At 43.3% G+C, this 20,922-nt stretch overlaps 1 protein-coding gene across 1 annotated transcript; it reads left to right on the top strand.

Moving 5' to 3' along the window:
* Positions 1 to 2,296: 2,296 nt before the first annotated feature.
* LOC311340845 (uncharacterized protein) lies at positions 2,297 to 4,776 on the top strand (the record flags this gene model as incomplete). The annotated part of the gene is made up of 4 exons (XM_084465740.1): positions 2,297 to 2,797; positions 3,414 to 3,569; positions 3,998 to 4,093; positions 4,555 to 4,776. The coding sequence occupies 4 exons, from the start codon at positions 2,297 to 2,299 to the stop codon at positions 4,774 to 4,776; spliced, it is 975 nt and encodes a 324-aa protein (XP_084321866.1).
* Positions 4,777 to 20,922: the final 16,146 nt, after the last annotated feature.

Raw genomic sequence — 20,922 nt, 5'->3', positions numbered from 1 at the left:
TAAACAGTTTATTGACTAAACATTCAGACTACTCACAGTTGGCATCTTTCCGTGATGGTAAATATTTCAAGCTAAATGAATTTCATGCTAATGAGGAGTTTAGTATTTCACTTATACTGTATGTAGATGATTTTGAAGTCTGCAATCCTCTTGGAACTTCGCGGAAAAAACAAAGTCACAGCAGTTTACTGGGTACTAGCCAATGCACCACATGAACTGAGATCACAGTTAACATCAATTTATGTAGCTCTCCTTTGTAAAGCAAATAATATAATTATAATAAAATAATAAAAAATAAATAAAATTTGGCTATGAAACTGTTCTTGAGCCTCTTTTGAAGGATCTCACAACATTGGAGAGGGAAGGAGTTTTTTTGCCTCAGGTTGGCAAAAATATCAGAGGTACTGTTTTTTGTGTTTCAGCAGACAATCTTGGGGCACATTCTTTAAGTGGACTTGTAGAAAACTTTTGTGGACATTATGTCTGTAGGTTTTGTATTGGCGACCGTTCTGAGTATCAGCAAAAAGAAGTGCATTCAGGAGCTTTTCCACCAAGAACAAAAGAGAACTATGATTTACATGTTCAGTCTGTAAAGAAAAATCCTGCTCTGGTACACTGTTGTGGTGTGAAGAAAGGTTGTCCCATCACTGAGAAATTAAGTCATTTCCATTTTGTAACCGGCTACCCACCAGACCTTCTACATTACCTTTTTGAAGGAATAATTCCTTTGGAACTGGCACTGTGTCTTAATGTGTTCATCCACAGGAAGTACTTCACCTTGACAGAACATAACAAGTCCATCACTCAATTTCCATACAAATTGACTGATAAAACTGATCACCCCCAACCTATCCCAGCAAATTTGGCCTCTCGTAAAAGTATTGGTGGGATCGTCAGTGAAAACCGGTTTTATTATTGGTATATATTATTGGTGCAACTATACCACTAAATGATCCAGCATGGCACGTTCTCATGATTTTAAAAGATATAACTGCGCTTGTAGTAGCCCCCATTCATACTGAGGAAAGTATTTGCTACCTAGACACGCTGATATCAGAACATCGTCACAGGCTGTTGGAAGTTTTCCAAGATCAAAAATTTATTCCAAAGCACCATTTTTTGGAGCATTTTCCTGATTTGATAAGAGGGTTTGGTCCTTTGGTTAGCCTCTGGACTATGCGATTTGAGGCAAAACATAGTTTCTTTAAGCAAGTTGTTAGACACACAAACAACTTCAGAAATGTATGTATGTCACTTGCCTCAAAGCACCAAATGATGATGGCATACAGTTCACAAGAAAATGCTTTGAAACCTGCGGTGATTGTCACAAAAATATCATCTCTTCCATTAGACATACTTGATACAGGAATACAGCAGTCTTTCAAGGCAGTTTATCCAACAGAAACCTCTGTGAATTTGACCAATGTGGCCATAATCCATGGAACTAAATATGCTGCTGGGATGGTTTTGCCTTATGGGTCAACTGGTGGTATACCTGATTTTGTTATAATTTCACAGATTGTTATTGTAGATGGCAGTGTCAGTTTCATTGTGAAAATGCTTAACAGCTGGTATGATGAACATTTTAGGACATTTATGTTAGACCACTCTGGGAAAATGACCCTGGTACAGCATAGTGAACTTGGGGACACGTATCCCTTGACAGCATATTTTGTGGGAGGAAAACTCATGGTTACATTGAAACGTCACATTGCTTGCCAGTGTTAGGTGATAAGTCTGACTCTTAAATGTCTAACACCTTCCTTCCTTAAGATTGATTTTTGTCTGTTTATGTCCAGATGGATTTGGTTGCCTTGAAAGTTGTTATAGAACACTGGAGTGAAAAGCTTACACTGTCCTCAGGAATACCCAGCACTGTAGAACAGTTACATGAGACTGTAAAAGAGACAATTGGACTCATTGAGCATTTTACCCTGCATTACCTGGATGAGGACTTTGGTGATTACTTTACTCTCCATTCTACCAACCAGATTAAACACAAGGGGACAATCAAAGTTGTGATTATTCCATCTGTAGTTCTTACATTGACTGCTTTGACTGGAAACCAGACAGATGTAATGAATGACAGTTCAAGCTCTGCTACTGATACAACAGCAGATTCAGTGTCTTCACAAGACACCTATCTCCACGTGGAAGCCCTCAGACGACATCATGGCCAAATAAAATCATCATTCCATTTTTCTCTGTGGCAACAGAGGCAGTACTGAGGAATGCCAATGAATAGTTTGTCAAAGATGGTACTGTGCTTAACAATTCTCGGGTGCGATCTGAAATCATGGAAAAATTAGCGGACTACATGTACAGCTACACACCCTACCCCACGGGCCTTCAGATCGGTGAAGTGGCAGAGGCTTTAGTCAGAAAACATCAATGCCTGACAGAGCTAGGCAGTCGTAATGGCTGGCTTGGATGGATGTATAGTCTTAAATACAAGATGGGAAACTACAGGTCCAAGCTCCGAAACCTTGGATTTCCTGAGGTTGCCTGCAACTCACTTAAGAACAAGCACCCGGATGACAAGTGTGCTGCAAAGAATATAAAGAAAGCGCGGAAAGGAGAAGTGGTGTTTCTCCCACACTATCCTGCAGGAGAGAGTAAGGAACAACAAGAGCTGGACCGAAACCAACTAATCGCTGAATCAAAGAAGAGAGACAGCACAGTCATCAAGGACTTGATGTGCAGAACTTTTGCACATAGGAGACATGATGTTGTCAGCCTACAGATGAGCATCAGTGACATCAAGGACAGATGGCCCGCCTTGTTTGATGTCTCGCAAGTGAGTAATTGGAATTGTTGTAACAGAGTGGTCAACACATATTGTGGACTGAAAACCTGCATGTTTCACAGTTACACACTCACCGGCACTTCATTAGTTAGACCTGTGTCATCTAATGCAATCAAATACAACAGCTCTGCCACACATACATTTTTCAGTTTTTGTTGACATTGTCAGAAAGGTGATAATTATACTTTGTTTATTATTGAGGTTGTAGTGGGTGGTGCTGGAGTGCAATACATTGAAAAGTGTTCCTAATATTTTGTCCCCCTCAACGTATGTTAATGGATTGGACAAAAGTATAAGGACACCGCTCAATATAATACACCACCATCCACGATGACCTCAATGATAAACAAAGTATAATTATCACCTTCCTGACAATGTCAACAAAAACTGAAAATGTATAAGCTAAATAAAAATAATTTATGGCACAGCTGTTGTACTGGATTGCATTAGATAGGTGTACCTAATGAATTGGCTGGTGACTGTACATCCTATTAAAAATTATAATGGAACATCTTGCATCCTATTCATCTCAGTATGGACTTAAGCTTTTGCTGAATGACAATAGATGAGTCACCAGTTCCTTTTTCTCTTTTCTCATCTCTCTCAGGTTAGCGCAGAGTTTCAGAGGATCACCACACTGAATCTTGAACCAAAATTCATGGCAATGTTGGACATCTATACACCTAAACTGCTGTCCTTGTTTCAAGCGAAGAAAGGTGCTGCAGGAGAGAGACATCGGGCACAAATGAGTGTTCTACTTCAGGTATTAAAATTTATCCTCCACCAATTCAATTCATACCTTACCTGTAATAATCATAATTCCACCTGTCTCATTCACATTTCTCTCCTTAAGTTAATTACCATCAATAATTACATGTTCATATCCTAATCAGACAACTTATCTTTATCCCCTCTGACTCTCCCTCATTCATCCTCCTATCCTCCAGCCTTCCTTAACAGTTCTTGCTTTTTCTTTCTTAGTTTTCTGTCCCTCAATCTCTCACATCCTCTGCACACCATTTTACATGTTTTGTTTTATTCTTACATAACTACACTCCAACTCCAGGTACTTTTTTCTAGTGTAAATTCTATTGAAAGGTTTGACATTAAAGTTTTTCCAAAAAATCAAAGCTCTGCTTGAATGTGTAGTATTGTATTTTATTAGTTGTTGAAAGACTTTCTGTTCTGCAGAGTGGAATCCCCATTCAACAGACACGTGAGGTTGTCATCCGATGTCTCATCGACCATCTGGGGGAAGATGCCAGTGCCTTGTTCAAGGACTTTGAGGTTAGTATAATACTGTAGTTTTTGTCATTTTTAACAATGTAATCATGGGTGACCATAGAGTTGCTGCAGTACAGTTTGTTTTTTCCTTACCGCACACAAAGAAGAAGCTGCTTTTCATATAGTATAAAGCATCTGTGGACATCAGATACTGTACGAGTCACCCACATTCATTTATAGATCGATGCTGACTGATTTCACTGTCTGTCTGTCCTGCTTTAAATACATCAAATGTTATTTTCTGTGTCCATTTTGTTTGAAGAGAGAAATAAATTATATGGAAGCATTAATTAGTTATTTTGTCTGTTTTTAAAGAGATCAAAAACAAATTTGGGACCACCACAGTTCAATTTGTCCACTCTATATCCTGCTTTGCTCTTTTGTGTTAGTATGTGGTATTTGTCTTGTGACATGCAGGTTAAAAGTGAGCTCTAAACAGTTTTTTTTCTTTACAATGTCTGCAGGATGCTGCCGATGGATCTGCCGGTGTTCAAGGGGAGTTGGCAGAGGAGGTCATGAAGATTTACCTGCTGCGAAACCAAGACGGGTCAGTCGATGTCGGGATTGTGATTGAGGGCAACACTGTCCTCAGCAGTCTTGGGGATCTTAGCAGAGCCTGCTGCTATCTGTTGGGATTGACCTACGCGTTGGATCTGCGATACCCAAAGAACCTCAAATGCAGTTGAGGTATTCCAGAAAGTACTGCTGGAAACCTTTCCAACAAGGTTCAGAGACTGAAGAATTACCTCTGTATGTAGTTGCTGGCTACTGTTCAGCAAGATGCTCTCTTAGTGAGGGAATTGTTCATTGGCAAGTCTAAAGTTTAGCTGATGTACTGTTCTATTAATGTTTACATAACAGTTTCCATTCGTAGTTAAATTGCATGTTGTACTTGTATTGTTTGCTTTTGTGGAACTTTAATGTGAAATATCTTAAATAGTTTATAGTGCATTTCAGGAGGATGCAAAATGTTGTTCTTGGTGCATTTATGCAAAATGTCATTGTTCTTGGTGCATTTCAGCCATATGCTGCATTCATTTCAGCCTGATGGACATTGTCACATGCTCACTGACGAGAGTAAACCATGTTGAAAGTTAAACTACATAATATACCAAGAGTAATGCAAGTTGAGATTTGTTGAGATTAATGCCAAACATATTCTGTTAAATGGCATTTTATGCATTGTGTGGTGACTTAAATTGAAGGGCACATAGTTCTTGGTGCATTTCACCCAGGCTTGAGAGACCACTTATCAAGAGTTCAATTCAGCTGTTTTTATAGCATGGACATTTTTACATGTCATTTGCAAAGATAAGCTGTTCGGATTTAAACTTGATGTTTTATATTTGTCAAATCAGACAAATAAATGTTTCATTAAAATGATGTGTGTAGAATTGCTTTATGTTTATTATTTTGTTTCATATATTGAACTGAAGTACTCCTAGATTAAAGAGTAAATACATTTTTAAAAATTAAGTAAATGTAACATATTTATTCTGATATTTGATAGTCCAGTATGAATTACATTATGTTAAAAACATTAAGTAAGTGTAGCAGATTTGTTTTGTTAAATAATAATCTCATTTTCAGTTGCATCTACCTAACATTTGAATTATATCTACTCATTTTTTGTGAGTGGTTTGAACTTAGGGTTACTATTGCATAGACTTAGTAATTAATATCAACTCAATTTTATATTTCCTGGTAATCAATGTAGTTGTTCAGATCTACTTAATTTTTTTAATTACATTTACTTAATTCATAAAGTAAATCTAAATGATTTCACAGCTTTCAAATTTACTCAATATTTTTAAGTGTAAAATGTTACACAGATTAAATTGAGTAGAGTATAGTTAAAGTTTTTAGAGTGTAGCACTTGCAACAATAATAAAGTAGTATTTATAATTTATTTAGAACTGGTCCCAGTTGTTTTGGTTGCCTTAGATGGAGCCCCTCATGTCCACAGCGGGGGCGGTCCTCTTCCACGGAGGCCGACATGTTGCACCACCATGTTTCTACAGTAGCCAACAACGGACAAATGGCTCTAGAGAAATTATTTTTTTACCCAATAAACTTTGAATTGAAGTGTAACTGTACCCCCTGTTTCAGCTTGAATCCGAGCGGTTACATGTGATCCCCAAGGCTACAACCCATTTGTAATCCTGTTTAAGTACCGGGGTTGTGAGGAGTGTTGTAATGAGTGATGTTGCATATGAGATGCGCCACACACAGCGGCGTTGTTCTAGAATTATCCGAGAAGCCTAACCCTCTCAGGGATGCAGACGTCAAAATCAACTTCTGGCCAGACGGAGCTCCACACATCCTCACAGACGAGTGTTCTTGAAGCTTAACCCTGGCTCGGACGCGCCAAATACAGCCGGTAACGTGAGAATTCTCCGCTCCTTACACCCAAATAGCCTATGTATTTAGATGATCCAATTTCAATTACAATTGAGTTTCACACACTCTATAATCCCATGTAACGAAAGGGCAGCTGGCAGAAGAAGAGGTTCTGATAAGTGGGTATGCATCCTTTAATCGTCCATGTTTCGGAGACGTTACTTTCGAATGCTACTTACATTTACAGACTACATAGCTGAATCTATCAAGGAACCTCAATACTTTTACTTTGACATACTTCTTACATTTTAAGTATTAAGAAGGGTGCACTGGGCTAAGGCGCATACCATATAGGCACAGTCCTAATCGCAGAGACCCAGGATCGAATCCGGCCAGGGTCATTTACTGCATGTCTTCCCCTCTGTCTCCCACTTTCCTCTATATCTCTCTCTATAATAAAGCTGAAAAAATATTACGTAAAGTATTACGAAGCCATTAGCTAAGACTTTTCTGCGACCTCATCTAGCATCAGTGAAGTCTTTTGTGCGAGCAAATCTAAAGTGAGGACCATGACAAAGTTTCAGTTATTATTAAGTGCTACCAAGTAGCACGTTCACCTTGGAAACAACCCAATAATAAACCCCTCAACACTGCTGACATTAAGCATTGGCGACAAAAAACGGTGACATGAAAGTGTTAAAGAGGGAGTCGAGAGAGGGGATTTGGCAGGTATAGTGAAAACGGAAGCCATGACAGACCGTAGGGGGACAAAGGAAGAACAGAGAAATGAATATGGAGATGAACGCATCTAGAATATAAATTGAGAGCAACACAAATCACTGGAGGCGTTGGCCAAAATAACTAAATATTGTGTCAAAGCATATTCATACGGCATGTATCCGGGCTGTTGTGTTGGCTAAGGCTTTGCTGCTGGGGATGACATTTGCTGCCGTTAACTGCCTTACTGTAAATGTCAGTTATAGCCTCGCTAGACAATGAGCTAGATCCTCTGAAGGTCACTTTACTCCATAGTATTCTTAAGCCTGCTCGGTGGTTGAGGGTGTTGTTGTCATCGTCAGCAGCGCGGGCATTGTGACAGCTAAAGACAGATATTCTGTTCCACTGTGTACAGAGTGGAGTCAATTCATCAGGTTGAAGCACTGTTTTGGCAGTGTTAAAAACCAACCGTGATACATATTTTAAACCAACATAAAAGTATCGAAAGTTGCAAGTATCTTTGGAAAGTTGTCTGAAGGCAGCTTTTAAATTGATTTAGATATTAAAAACCAAATTTAAACCTAACACTGGCTTTTTGCTGTGTCTCTCAGTCTATTTACACATCTCTTCAACTCTATAACAGGGCTGTGAAGCTTTTGAAGCACATTTCTCTTTTTTGAGTTCTTCAGAGTTCAGCTAACAACCAGGTAGATCACAAATTGTAGATCACAAATAATGAAAATGCTTATAATGAATGCTTACTCATACACTCAAATATTGATTATTGTTGCCATAGACTCAAAATGTGCTTCACTGTATTTGCTGCTTGCGGGTGTTGTATTACATAAATGTTGCACACAACCGACCATCTGACTAGATCTAAAAGGTTGTAGGCAATATTCAAGTTAAATAATATTTTCATTTATATTCATGCAGCAGGCACTATATAACACATAAATATATAATATGGAATAAATATAACAGACAAATGATCTCGTAACTATAACTATCCCTCTGCAAAAGGCAGGCAAGATTTGTTTCCTGAGAACGACTGCATCGCTGTAAATTTGAATTACTGCCATGATTGGTGGTAAGCCAAGCCTTCCACTGTGAGACAGAGGTGGTCCTAGGGCGTTTGCTGTTGCTCTCTGAATTGGCCAAAACATCTTGGCTGTGTCTGATGTATAGCAGGATACTTTTAAACATCACTTTCATTGCTTTCTAACATTTCTGTTCAGTCCAAGTTTAAGATGAGACAACACCTTTGAGGCTGGATGTGCTTGAAACGCACGAGTCAAGGCTGAAAACAGGCAGCGAGGCAGACGGCAACACAGCACCGTTTGGAGTTCAGCAAGAAGGACTTTCATCCCACAGTGAATGGAAATAAATAGAGCAAATCCAACGTCAGTGTTAAACTTCAACTCAGCTTATAATAATTCATTTATCAATATTTGCCTTCGAATTGTGCTAAATTCACTCCCTCATTTTCACATTCAATATGAATATCCGTAACAATCATTAAGGCATTAAATATTCGCAGGAATGCAAAATGCATTCTTTGTTTTTGTTGTTTTGACACACTTATTAAGTTAACAAAACCTACTTTACTGAAAGGCAATTCGATGCGAGTACGGGAAATCACACGTCAAGAAATTTGCAGATAAAGTTCGGACTGATCCCTAGAGGAAAATGTGACCCCAAGCCAGCAGTCCTGGCCTCCTGCTCTTCACTCTACATCCAGAGGAAGGCTTGTACCTCCTGCTCTTCACTCTACATCCAGAGGAAGGCTTGTACCTCCTGCTCTTCACTCTACATCCAGAGGAAGGCTTGTACCTCCTGCTCTTCACTCTACATCCAGAGGAAGGCTTGTACCTCCTGCTCTTCACTCTACATCCAGAGGACTGAAGGCTTGTACCTCCTGCTCTTCACTCTACATCCAGAGGACACCTGAAGGCTTGTACCTCCTGCTCTTCACTCTACATCCAGAGGAAGGCTTGTACCTCCTGCTCTTCACTCTACATCCAGAGGAAGGCTTGTACCTCCTGCTCTTCACTCTACATCCAGAGGAAGGCTTGTACCTCCTGCTCTTCACTCTACATCCAGAGGACTGAAGGCTTGTACCTCCTGCTCTTCACTCTACATCCAGAGGAAGGCTTGTACCTCCTGCTCTTCACTCTACATCCAGAGGACACCTGAAGGCTTGTACCTCCTGCTCTTCACTCTACATCCAGAGGAAGGCTTGTACCTCCTGCTCTTCACTCTACATCCAGAGGACTGAAGGCTTGTACCTCCTGCTCTTCACTCTACATCCAGAGGAAGGCTTGTACCTCCTGCTCTTCACTCTACATCCAGAGGAAGGCTTGTACCTCCTGCTCTTCACTCTACATCCAGAGGACACCTGAAGGCTTGTACAGCAACAATGACACCAAGGCTCACCACTTTAGTGTCTACCTGAATTTTCATAACCGGATGATTGTTGCGTTCCTTTAAATAAAATAAGTTCTAATTTTATGAAAGAAAATGACAAGAAATTACGATTTAATGAAATGATGATTTAAAAGCATTCCTTTAAAAAAGGCTAAGGACAATGTTATTAGACTACTACTGCTACTAACTTTATTTTTACAATTCAATCACAGTTTAACTGTAATCACATGTACAATACTAGTGGGTTTATGTGGGTTTATGTGGGTTTACGTGGACTATAACGTCCACGGATGTTATCCAGACTCCAGAGCAAAGGCAGCCTCTTGAGAGGAGCCTAGGGGTGTAACGATGCACTCATTCATACCGAAATGTTTCGGTACGGTTTTTGTTTTTTTGAGTGTCTTGTCTTGTCCTGATGTTTTGTGTTGAGGACCACAATGGAAATAAGTCCTGGACTTTATTGTGTTTTTATCCTCAATTGTATTTGATGTCTTTTGTGGAAGGCATTTGTCTGATACAATTTAATAAATCAAAACAAAATCCAATTGTTTAATAGAAATAAAATAATAAAGACTGCTGTACCGAAAAACACACCGAACCGTGAATTTAAAAACCGAGGTACGTACCGAAGCGTGACCTTAGTGTATGGTTACAGCCCTAGAGGAGCCTCGGTGTATCTAGGGGCTGCATGCTTTACCTCCTGCCCACTACAAGGTGTCACAGAGCAGGAGCGGGACCTGCTCCATGGTGCACAGAGCTTCTCCTGCCTGCTCCTCCTTATTGATGGTGTCACCAGACGAGAGGGAACCTATACCAGCTGGTTCCAGAGGACATGGGTCCATCAGCCGACAGGCCCTCTCCTCCTCTACCTCCGCTTACCTAGACCTGGTTCCAGGTGTCCTAGTGACCTTTCACCTCGGGGGGGGGGTCTACTAGGAGCATTGCACTCCAGAGGATGATCCAGATGATCAAAATAACTCCTGAGAAAACCAACAGAAGCCCTTTTGCTTACCCTCCATTACTCTCATTGTTATTCATTCATTCAAAGAGAGAGAGAGAGAGAGAGAGAGAGAGAGAGAGAGAGAGAGAGAGAGAGAGAGAGAGAGAGAGAGAGAGAGAGAGAGAGAGAGAGAGAGAGAGAGAGAGAGAGAGACAAATGTAGATAAGAAAAGGCCTTACCATAACCCACTCCCCCATTCCGTCTTACATGTTATTTATGTTATAGAATATTATTATCACCTTTTATTTGAGCTGTAGGAGAAAGTATACTAATAATGTGTCAATGAATGGGGTCCTCTTTTTCATTTCACGTTCAGTTTGCAGTTGAACATGTAACTCCATCAGAAGGCCTGATCTCTGCATCACCTAACATTATTTTATTCTGTTATCATTTGTAATGTATGCATCCAGTTTCAGGCTTTATTTCACTTTTACCTTTGCGTCCAAAGTCTGTGTGTGTGTGTGTGTGTGTGTGTGTGTGTGTGTGTGTGTGTGTGTGTGTGTGTGTGTGTCATGTTGGAAGTTCCCGATGCCTTATTAGGAGGGCAGGATTCAATGTAGTTAGTGGATCAGGACTGGATGTAGATAGTGGATCAGGACTGGATGTAGATAGTGGATCAGGACTGGATGTAGTTAGTGGATCAGGACTGGATGTAGATAGTGGATCAGGACTGGATGTAGATAGTGGATCAGGACTGGATGTAGATAGTGGATCAGGACTGGATGTAGATAGTGGATCAGGACTGGATGTAGATAGTGGATCAGGACTGGATGTAGATAGTGGATCAGGACTGGATGTAGATAGTGGAGCAGGATTGGATGTAGTTAGTGGTTCATTGTGAGTGTCCAGAGTTGAGCTCTCGTTCCCCTTTGTGTAATGTGTAAGTATTGATTGACTAGGGGCGAGGGACTTTTTTACAATTCCACATGACAATGTCTAACAGGACGTGTGTTTTCTGAACACAAACCCATTATATATAGTCCTAATTTGGCTTTGGATACATTGTGGGGTAGCCTTGAGCTCAGTCCTGATGGGGAATTATTTGAGCTGCTTTAATTCATATCGTTTCAATCCACCTGTGCCTGCAATAGTCGGGCCGCAGCAGGACAGCTGTTAATGTCCTAATAGAATGGCTTGGGTACCTACATACAGGATACAGAACATACATAGATATGTTCCATTATAGGTCGCTGTGTGTGTGTGTGTGTGTGTGTGTGTGTGTGTGTGTGTGTGTGTGTGTGTGTGTGTGTGTGTGTGTGTGCGTGCGTGTGCGTGTGTGCGCGTGTGCGCGTGTGCGCAGCAGAGCAGGATACATTGCATAATGCCACGTGAACTATCTCACTCACCCTCATCACTCACTGTCTCTCTTCCTGCATCGGAAACATGTAGAGAAACAAAGGAAAGGAGGGAACAAAAGAAAGAAAGAAAGAAAGAGAAGAAAACTGGAACAACAAGAGACCATCAGAAAGGGAGAAGAGAGAGAGGGAGAGCGAGAGAGAGTGATAGAGCGAGAAAGAGGGACAGAGCGATAAGCTAGAGAGAGGGAGAGAGAGCGAAAGAGAGGGAGAGAGCAAGAGAGCGAGAGAGCGAGAGGGACAGAGTGAGAGAGCGAGAGAGAGCCAGAGAGAGAGAAAGAGGGAGAGATAGAGCTAGAGAGAGGAATAGAGGGAGAAAGAGGGACAGAGCGATAAGCTAGAGAGAGGGAGAGAGCGAAAGAGAGGGAGAGAGCAAGAGAGCGAGAGGGACAGAGTGAGAGAGCGAGAGAGAGCCAGAGAGAGAGAAAGAGGGAGAGATAGAGCTAGAGAGAGGAATAGAGGGAGAGAGCGAGCGAGAGCCAGAGAGAGAGAAAGAGGGAGAGATAGAGCTAGAGAGAGGGACAGAGTGAGAGAGCGAGCGAGAGCGAGAGAGAGAGAAAGAGGGAGAGATAGAGCTAGAGCGAGGAATAGAGGGAGAGAGCGAGAGAGTGTGTCCTTAATGACCACTTTAGTCGTTTTGAGGCGGTAACTTTGTTAGCCTCTCAGATGCAGGTCATGTAAGATGATCCAGACTAGAAATGACCTGCGTGCATGTGTTTCTGGCCCTGTGTATGGGTGTGCATGTCTATGCAACTGCCGTTATGAAGACGCATGTTTGGATGGAAGTGTACGTGTGACCGTGTGTGTGTGTGTGTGTGTGTGACTGTGTGTGTGTGTGCGTGAGTGTGTGTGCGGGCGTGCGGGTAAGTGAATCCCTGTGCAGCAGGCTCGCTCTTACTCTGGGAGCCATGTGGAAATTGGTGCCTAAATTAAATTATGTTGTGATTTAAAAACAATTTATCAAAGACTGTTTGGTGTCGCTCCCACCGGAGCCATTACCCCTTCCTGCACTCCCAAAAGCAGGGAGGAAAAAAAAAAAGATTTGTGGCGAAGAAATGTAGCAGTGGTTAGCGAAAAACGAAACATTTTAGATATTTTTCAGAGAAACTGTAATATATACATTCTATGCATGGCGGGGTAATAGTGGCAACTTTTTGTTTTCTGTGTTTGAGCTGGAGTATATTTCTTGGTCTTCACAAAGAAAACACACAAAACACACTAACATGACTACACACACACACACACACACACACGCACAGATACACACGCACAGATGCACACGCACAGATGCACACGCACAAATATTGTATCGGTTTTCCAACAAGGAAAGAGGGAAGGTTGAAAAATGCATGAAATATTGAATGAGTTTCTATGGCGGTATGTGGAGGGAGAATCCTGAGATTCTCGCTCGCCAGGGAAGTGAGGGACGGATCCAGGAAAGAAGTATGAACAACATGGTTAGAAAGAACGCTGCATGGAGAGAATGTGTGGGTAAAGCTTTGGTTTGATAGAAACAGGAGAGGAATGCTATTAGATATTGACTTATTTATGGTTCATATTATTTTTTTTGGTTTAGGGTATCTGTGGCCAGCATAGTCAAATAATTAGAAGCGGTGCGACTCCGGAGTTGAATTCACTTTTATTCCATCCAGCCATAATGTTTTCCTGGAGGCTAACTGCCACTGAGTGTGCGTGTGTGTGCGTGCGTGCGTGCGTGCGTGCGACAGAGAGAGTGAGCGAGAGACAGAGAGACAAAGAGGGAGTGCATGTTAGGAAGAGACAGAGGAAGATAAGTGTGAAATGTCTTCATATTTCATATTCATATTTTCAATAGCTTATTTAAGCTTTGTAATATTTGGAGGATTTTTTGTTACAATTTTAGTTTGCCCACTAATACCGCATCTGTATTTTTGTTGTGAACATAAATGTCAGCTTTACTCACTACAACCACGCTGTTGGTTAAATTAATAACTAACAGAATTAATCGTCACTGATAGGCTCCTGTTCATTGGATGTCAGATAAAAGTTAAAGGAACGTAAAACAACCATGTTGTTATTTGAATGCTTCTGAGCTGCTTATGCAATAGACCGCCCTTCAGAGCTGGGTACAGGAGCATGTTACCAACATGAGCCACATTACCAACCCTCACGTAAATCCACTGCTTTTCATTTGAAAAAACAACTGGCGAAGTCACCTTTTAGGAAGAAATGTATTATAGAAATGTGGTTAAGTGGAAGATATTGTCAACAGAGAATATGAAATTACACTGGCAATGTTTAATCAAATATACAGGCAAACGTCAGGGGTGTTTGCATTACAAGCACTCCCGACGCACGCACACGCACACACACACACACACACACACACACACACACAACAAGTATTTTTTTTTCTTAAAGCAGCCGTCAGAAGCCATTCTAAATGTTAAATAAACCCCAGTGGAGGATTTAGATGCATGGACGTGCAATGGAGCAGATGTGATTGTTCTTGTAATCTCTATAACTACCCAAAGCACTCGGATTTGTAAATGTATGCAACACAAAACATACAAAGATGGCGGCTCATACATTTCTGAATTGTATGATAATTATCATTATATTATTATTATTACTATTGTATCATTATGTTGTTGTTTGTTTGGCTACATTTCAATCAATACATACTCTTCAGAGTTGTACCGCTACGACACTAAATTAGTTTATGAACACGTCATTTAGACACATGCACACACACACACACACCCTTGAGTTATCCCAATTGTGCGTATGGGAATTTTCCAATCGGGAAAATAGGAAACCAACACAGAAGCACACAAAAATCTAATGTTTCTCTAGACCTCCAGGGCTTCAAACACACACACACACACACACACACACACACACACACACACACACTCATTGCCACCAGCTGTCATTTATCCACACACACTTATTGCAATTATACTTACACACCGCAACACCGCTTGGCTCTCTCGCACAATAACACACACTCACACACACGCACGCATTCAGGAGCGCACACACTCGTACACTCACACTCACACACACACACAACACTTACACACACACATGCGCACACACACACAGTCAGCCCTAATGTGTGTGACCTATGGTGCTATCTTACGGCACTGAGAACATTAGTGGTTCAGATTGAAACAAATGAAGACAGCCCCTCGCTTAGTCACAGTCAGATGGAGCCAGGCAATAATAACACAAAAGGAGACGGGGGGGGGGGGGGGAAGAGAGGGAGAGACGGGGGGGGGGGGGGGAGAGAGGGAGAGACAGGGCCCAGAGAAAGAGGGAGATGATATGAGATAGAGAGGGCATATATTTCTCCGTGAATGTTTGTGCTGTATATATATGACATCTACAGCATTCTAGCAGACGAGTGCGCTTAAGAATAGTGTGTGCGTGTGCACTTTGACTTCAAAGGCTGAAACTATTGTATATACGTGGTGTGTGTGTGCATGTGCGTGTGCGTGTGTGTGTGTGTGTGTGTGTGTGTGTGTGTGTGTGTGTGTGTGTGAAATTATGCGAGGCTTCAGGGGATCTTCTGATGAGACTTTGGTGAATTAAAAACTGACAATAAAAACCCGAACTAAGACAAATAATGTCCCTGCGACCGCCCTCTTCGGAGGCGGCCACCTCCGTCTTGCGTACAGGACCGGCTTGTGCGATGGCTTGCGCGTGCGCGCGCGTGTGTGTGCGTGTGCGTGTGCGTGTGTGTGAGGATGTGTAACCAGTTTGCCGTGGTGAGTGATGTCATGGGTACGGTGGGTACGGTGGTAACTGTGGTAACAGACACGGTGGCGGCTGGCCCACGGTGTTACGACGAGGACAGACCGCGGCGCTTCAACGGGCAGGAGAAGGGCCCCCAGCACACACACGGGCTCTGTGGGGGGGGGGCCCTCTGGACCTCAGTTCCGCTATGCGGGATTAGGGGGACCAGGCGTCCCCTCTTTCCGGGGGGGGGGGGGGGGGGGGGCAATCCCCAGTTTTTGGGGGCCGGTACCCGGCTGGAGATGTCCGTAAACGTTGCCTGTCTCGAATAAATCTATAAAAGGATTTCGAAGTGGCCGAGGTTCTGGCTTGCTGATGAATGTGAATGTAGGGTCAGTCGGTGATAAGTCTGGTGTCCGAGAGGCTGTGACGCGACGCCGCTTCCCTGGGGACTATCTGTTGACTTTAACCATAAGCAGGCATGACTGATCATAAATAACGGCCCATCAATACAATACAGAACCGTTCCCTGTTCCAGTGCCATACTTTGGCTTGTTAGCAAAGCTTCAAACACATCATATTAAACCATTGGGCCCAGTATTTCTACTACAGTACTACTGCAGTACCGGGGATAAATAAAAGGCAAAAAGTGAACATGTTTTTTTTTGTTTTTTCATTTCAGAATAAATGCTGATTTTTCTTGGAGTAACCTGGTCCCAGTGATGCAGCAGCAGAAGACCTTTCACACGGAGCCACAGCACCCGAACCTCCGCCCAGGGACCTGTTCTCAGGGGCCGTAATCCTGACCCGCGGCGCGTCGCTGTACTGCCACCGCCTCGGGGGGGGAGGACGGAGTTGGCGTTGTTTATCATCCAGCCGCCCCCTTTGTGCCCTTCTGCTGGGTAGCGGCTTCAAAATGGATTAACTGGAATCACATTAGCGGCGGTAGCTCAGGAGGTAGTGCGGGTTGAGCTGGTGACCGCAAGGTTGCGGGTTCGATTCCCCGGCTCCTCCTAGCTGCGTGCCGTGCTGTCCCTGACCCTAGTTGCTCCTGACGAGCTGGCTGACGCCCTGCGTGGCTGACTCCGCTGTGTATGAATGGGTGAATGTCAGTGAACACTGTACAGCACTTTGGATAAAAGCGCTGTGTAAATGAGGACCATTTACCATTAGAGAAGATATTTGTTTGCAATGCATTAGGTGATGGGAGACTAGGACGGGAGTCTGACGCATGCATGTGGTGCTTTGTGTGGACATCATAGTGGTTAACTCTTCCAGTCTCTTTAGCTTGGGTCCAGCCTGTTGTTATATGTGTGCTTTCTATTTAATACCAACCACCCATTGTTAGTACTCTTAACAAAACACGTTGGCAGTGAACCCAGCAGAGGCACTCATCTTATCTTAACTGTTCAAAGATGTGCTCATCTTCATTTCTCCAGCCGCACACCAATCAACACGTTCTGGTCTCAGCTTCTATCGATTTGAGGAAAGGCTTATTGTGGCAGAAGGTTCTGGAATATACAGCATGTCCCTGCGTGTTGACAGGGACCTAAACTAAAAAGGAGAATATGTGGAGGCAGCTTTCGAAGTTTTGTTTGGATCCCGCTTACATTTATTTCATGTGTTCACACAATACAGTGAATGTACACCCACACACCCACTAGCAAGATGAGGAGAAACCAAACCACTAAAGGAAGGAGGCGTTTTGGATGTCATTCCCTTATTATTGGTCAGAGCACGTTGAGAATGTAGACAAAAGACTGCATGTTCGAAAATACAAAAAAAATACTCTTGCCAGAATAATAAAACCCTGCTTTTGGCATGAATAATAAGTGATTGTCATATTTTTTTATACAGGTTTTTGGGAGCAATGTTACTGGTTGGTGACCATTGGCTGATGGGAGACATGACATCTGGACCAGTATGTAACCATGGATGCTGCCAGCTCCATGTTTTTGGTTGCAGATTTAACTGCAATCTTAAAAATAGCTGGCATGAATATGCTCTCCAAAATCCTGTTGTTGTGACAAACGGCGGGTGGAAACCTTCCCCGCCCTCCTGGATACACAAGCAGACAAGCGCCTGGTTTCCTGCAGACTCTCATAAACCAACCAATAGGATTGATTTAAAGTCAGGGGACATCGGTCCCCAGCCTAGCTCCTCCCCGTATTTCAATAAAAACAATAAAACAAACAACAATTTGAAAATCATCAATCGTCCAAATGCACCGTTTGTAATGCGCTGTACATCATTGTGTGGTCAACCTGTAAATATGATTCAGGTTCAAGTATTATTGCCTACTGACAGACGACGAGGCAAGGTAGTCCACCTTCACACCCCTCTGTGTACTAGTTAAATGAAACCGCCCAAGTGTGACCCACCAGAGACGTCTATTTATTGCACAGTCGTGTCCACTGCTTCCAATCCTGGTCTCCACTGTTTGCACCATTTGCAGAACATCGACAGCATTGATGTGAAACTCCAATGCAGTTTGGATAAAGCTTGACGCTGGAATTGAAATTGTCTCTCTCCAGGAAGCTTGGAAAATACGTGAGCATAAATGTGGCCTTCCGGGCTGGGATTTACCATGAGAAACGTATTCATCTGCTTCAACAACAAGGATAATGGGGATGGGCCATCGTGATTAAATCTTCTAATGGGAGGGCTATCGCTCCGGAGACATGAGAAGGAAGGAGGGAATCATTCCAGGGGCGCCCAGGACTACATTAGAACTATATCCCCCCATCAGCATGGCCATTCATGGACCGTACTGATTGGTTTTAGAATGACAACTCTACAACAGGGTAATAATGATCCTCCATGGACTCCCCTGGATCACTCAAAAGACTACACTCCCCAGGCAGTGGTCTGGTCGGGACGTCCCACAGGGTCCACCCTGACTGGACGCTTGCGCCCCTCTGATGGCTACCATCTGTACTCACCAGCCCCCAATTCTGTACAGGATAAACACAATCAACTAATGGCTACTGCCTTGAAAATAGTCATTTGATTGTGCAAGATAAACTCCTGAAATTCCTAATTGATTTTGAAGTCTACTGTTTTCTAATATTTCTATTCCTCATTTCTCAGCTTCTGTTCGACGCTACCACTATCTCTGTACCTCCTGCCCTCCTCACCAGCCTCTGCTGTGGCCCGGGGGTTCTTCCCTTGGATTTAAATGCTTAAGGTCAGTGGGTGTCATTTAATGTGGCCTATTGTGTCAAACACATTGTGTTCCACATTGTAACCGTGGCGCTCTGCAATTCACTGTACTTGGCCTGACTATGAGCAGGTTCATCTCAGCTAAACAAGTCCAGATGGAGAGATTCTGCTTGGCTCGGTACTTATGATATGTGTACACTTGTTGATCCACTAGTTGATCACAGCTATCAACACAGAGCTCCTCATTCAATAAGGTGACAGACTCAAAGCGTGGATCCATTTGGTCTTCTTTGCACTGAATAACCAAAGTCTAAATGATTCTTGAGTACTTACTCAGCTCCTCATATGGGCTCCTATTGCATTGAAGGCCCGAAGGTGCTCTCCTCAACGCAACTCCACGGCCCCCCGCGCTCAGGAACTGAAAGTAGGACAGTGGAAATTAGGCAATGCAGCACCCATGGGAGTGCACTGCTGGTGGGTGCCGCCAGCAGATGACTAAGGTATTACCCACCACTGGTTATCTTTTCAAGGGAGGAAAAAAAGCCTCCCTGTCTGTGATGCTGGAGGGGCTTCGCTCTCTGCCTGGCGGCCTCCTCCTCAGGACAGACTCAAACGCACAGGGATCTGTACAAGCACTACTTTCAGAAGCCCGTTTTGGGGATTTACACAAAAAGTTACATTAACACCCATGATTACAGCAACTAGCAATTATTGATGAATAAAGAATTAAGTAATAATGCTTGTACCCCTTAGCTATAACTTTGTCTTGTTTTTTAATTAAGGTTATTGGCAATTACTCATTCTCCATAGTAGCCAGGAGCTTTCTACTCTCTGGCAGGTGATGTTGACCAGTATGAATGACGTGATATTTTCATTTCCTCCATCGCTAAGAGACTGAATTATCTCAAAGAAAAGGCTCTTATTTGACAAGCGATGTTTCAACCTATTGCCCCAGCCTGATACGAGTAGTGAATGGTGGCTTCTGTTCAAGGACGTCGCTCATTTCAACCCCTCGCAACGTGAAAGTTAACTGAAAATACACACATTCAATTGGTTCACCATGAGATGATTAAAACCAGTTAGAGAACATCAAACCCCACACGGAATTACAGCAGCCATTCATCTCTAGAACTGGACAAGGCTATTTCCCTGAACAGCATCGCCATACAAAAGTGAAACATTAGGCCGTTCCTGCTCCTCGTCAGCAGGGAATATAAAATCAATAAAATGTACCATAGCCTTCATCTTTTATGGCTCTAAGTACTCCACTCTCTCAGGTTTTTGTCACACACCAAACGCCCAGAACTCCACATGTACCCCGTCTTTATCACATGGAGGGCAGATGAGCAGTGGCGATTCTAGACCGGTTTTAATGGGGGGGCCGAGATGGGGCCGGCTTTTCTGTTAGAGGGGCACAAACAAAATTGTTGACCGGGGGGGGGGGGGGGGGGGTGGATCGCGGACGAGCGCTATTGCGGGGGCGATTGTTGACGGGGGGGGGTGGGGTTGGCTCGTTTGGGGGGGGCCACAGGGGGGGGGCCGGACTCAGAGTTACGGGGGCACTGGCCCCCCCCCACGCCCCCCCCCCCCCCCCTAGAACCGCCACTGCTGCAGATGAGCCCCTCCACAGCACAGGCCCGGTGGTCTGCCCGGCCGTGGAGTAAAAAGGTGAGGAATCCATTTCCATCTGTCGCGGCGCAAACCCGATAAGTGCATGTATACTCTTATGGGGGTGTGAACAGCCTGATGCCTATCCGATGTCACCACCCTGTGGGGGGGCCAGGCCCGGGCCTCGGGAGGGGGATTTGTGGAGACGTGTGTCCAGTGGAGTGTTTGAGTATTTGAGCGTCAACATAAAGCTGACAGTATAGATCTGATGTGCGTGGCCATATTGCTCTCTGGGGCACGAATATCTAATACATTTGGAGATACGTTCCCCTCATTGTGCAAAGCTTTGGCTATGTACCAGGGGGGGGTGAGGCCGAGCTCAGCGTTGCCATGGGTGTATACTTGAGTGTGGGTGGCATTAGCTACACTTGACTACACAGGGAATAAACGTTTGCTTACATAGAATTTGCACAACTTGCAAGCTGTGACGATGCTGAAAAGTC

This window comes from Micromesistius poutassou (assembly GCF_964030765.1).
Source record: "Micromesistius poutassou genome assembly, chromosome: 3".
Taxonomy (NCBI): Eukaryota; Metazoa; Chordata; class Actinopteri; order Gadiformes; family Gadidae; genus Micromesistius; species Micromesistius poutassou.
This window is presented reverse-complemented; position numbering and strand designations above follow the sequence as displayed.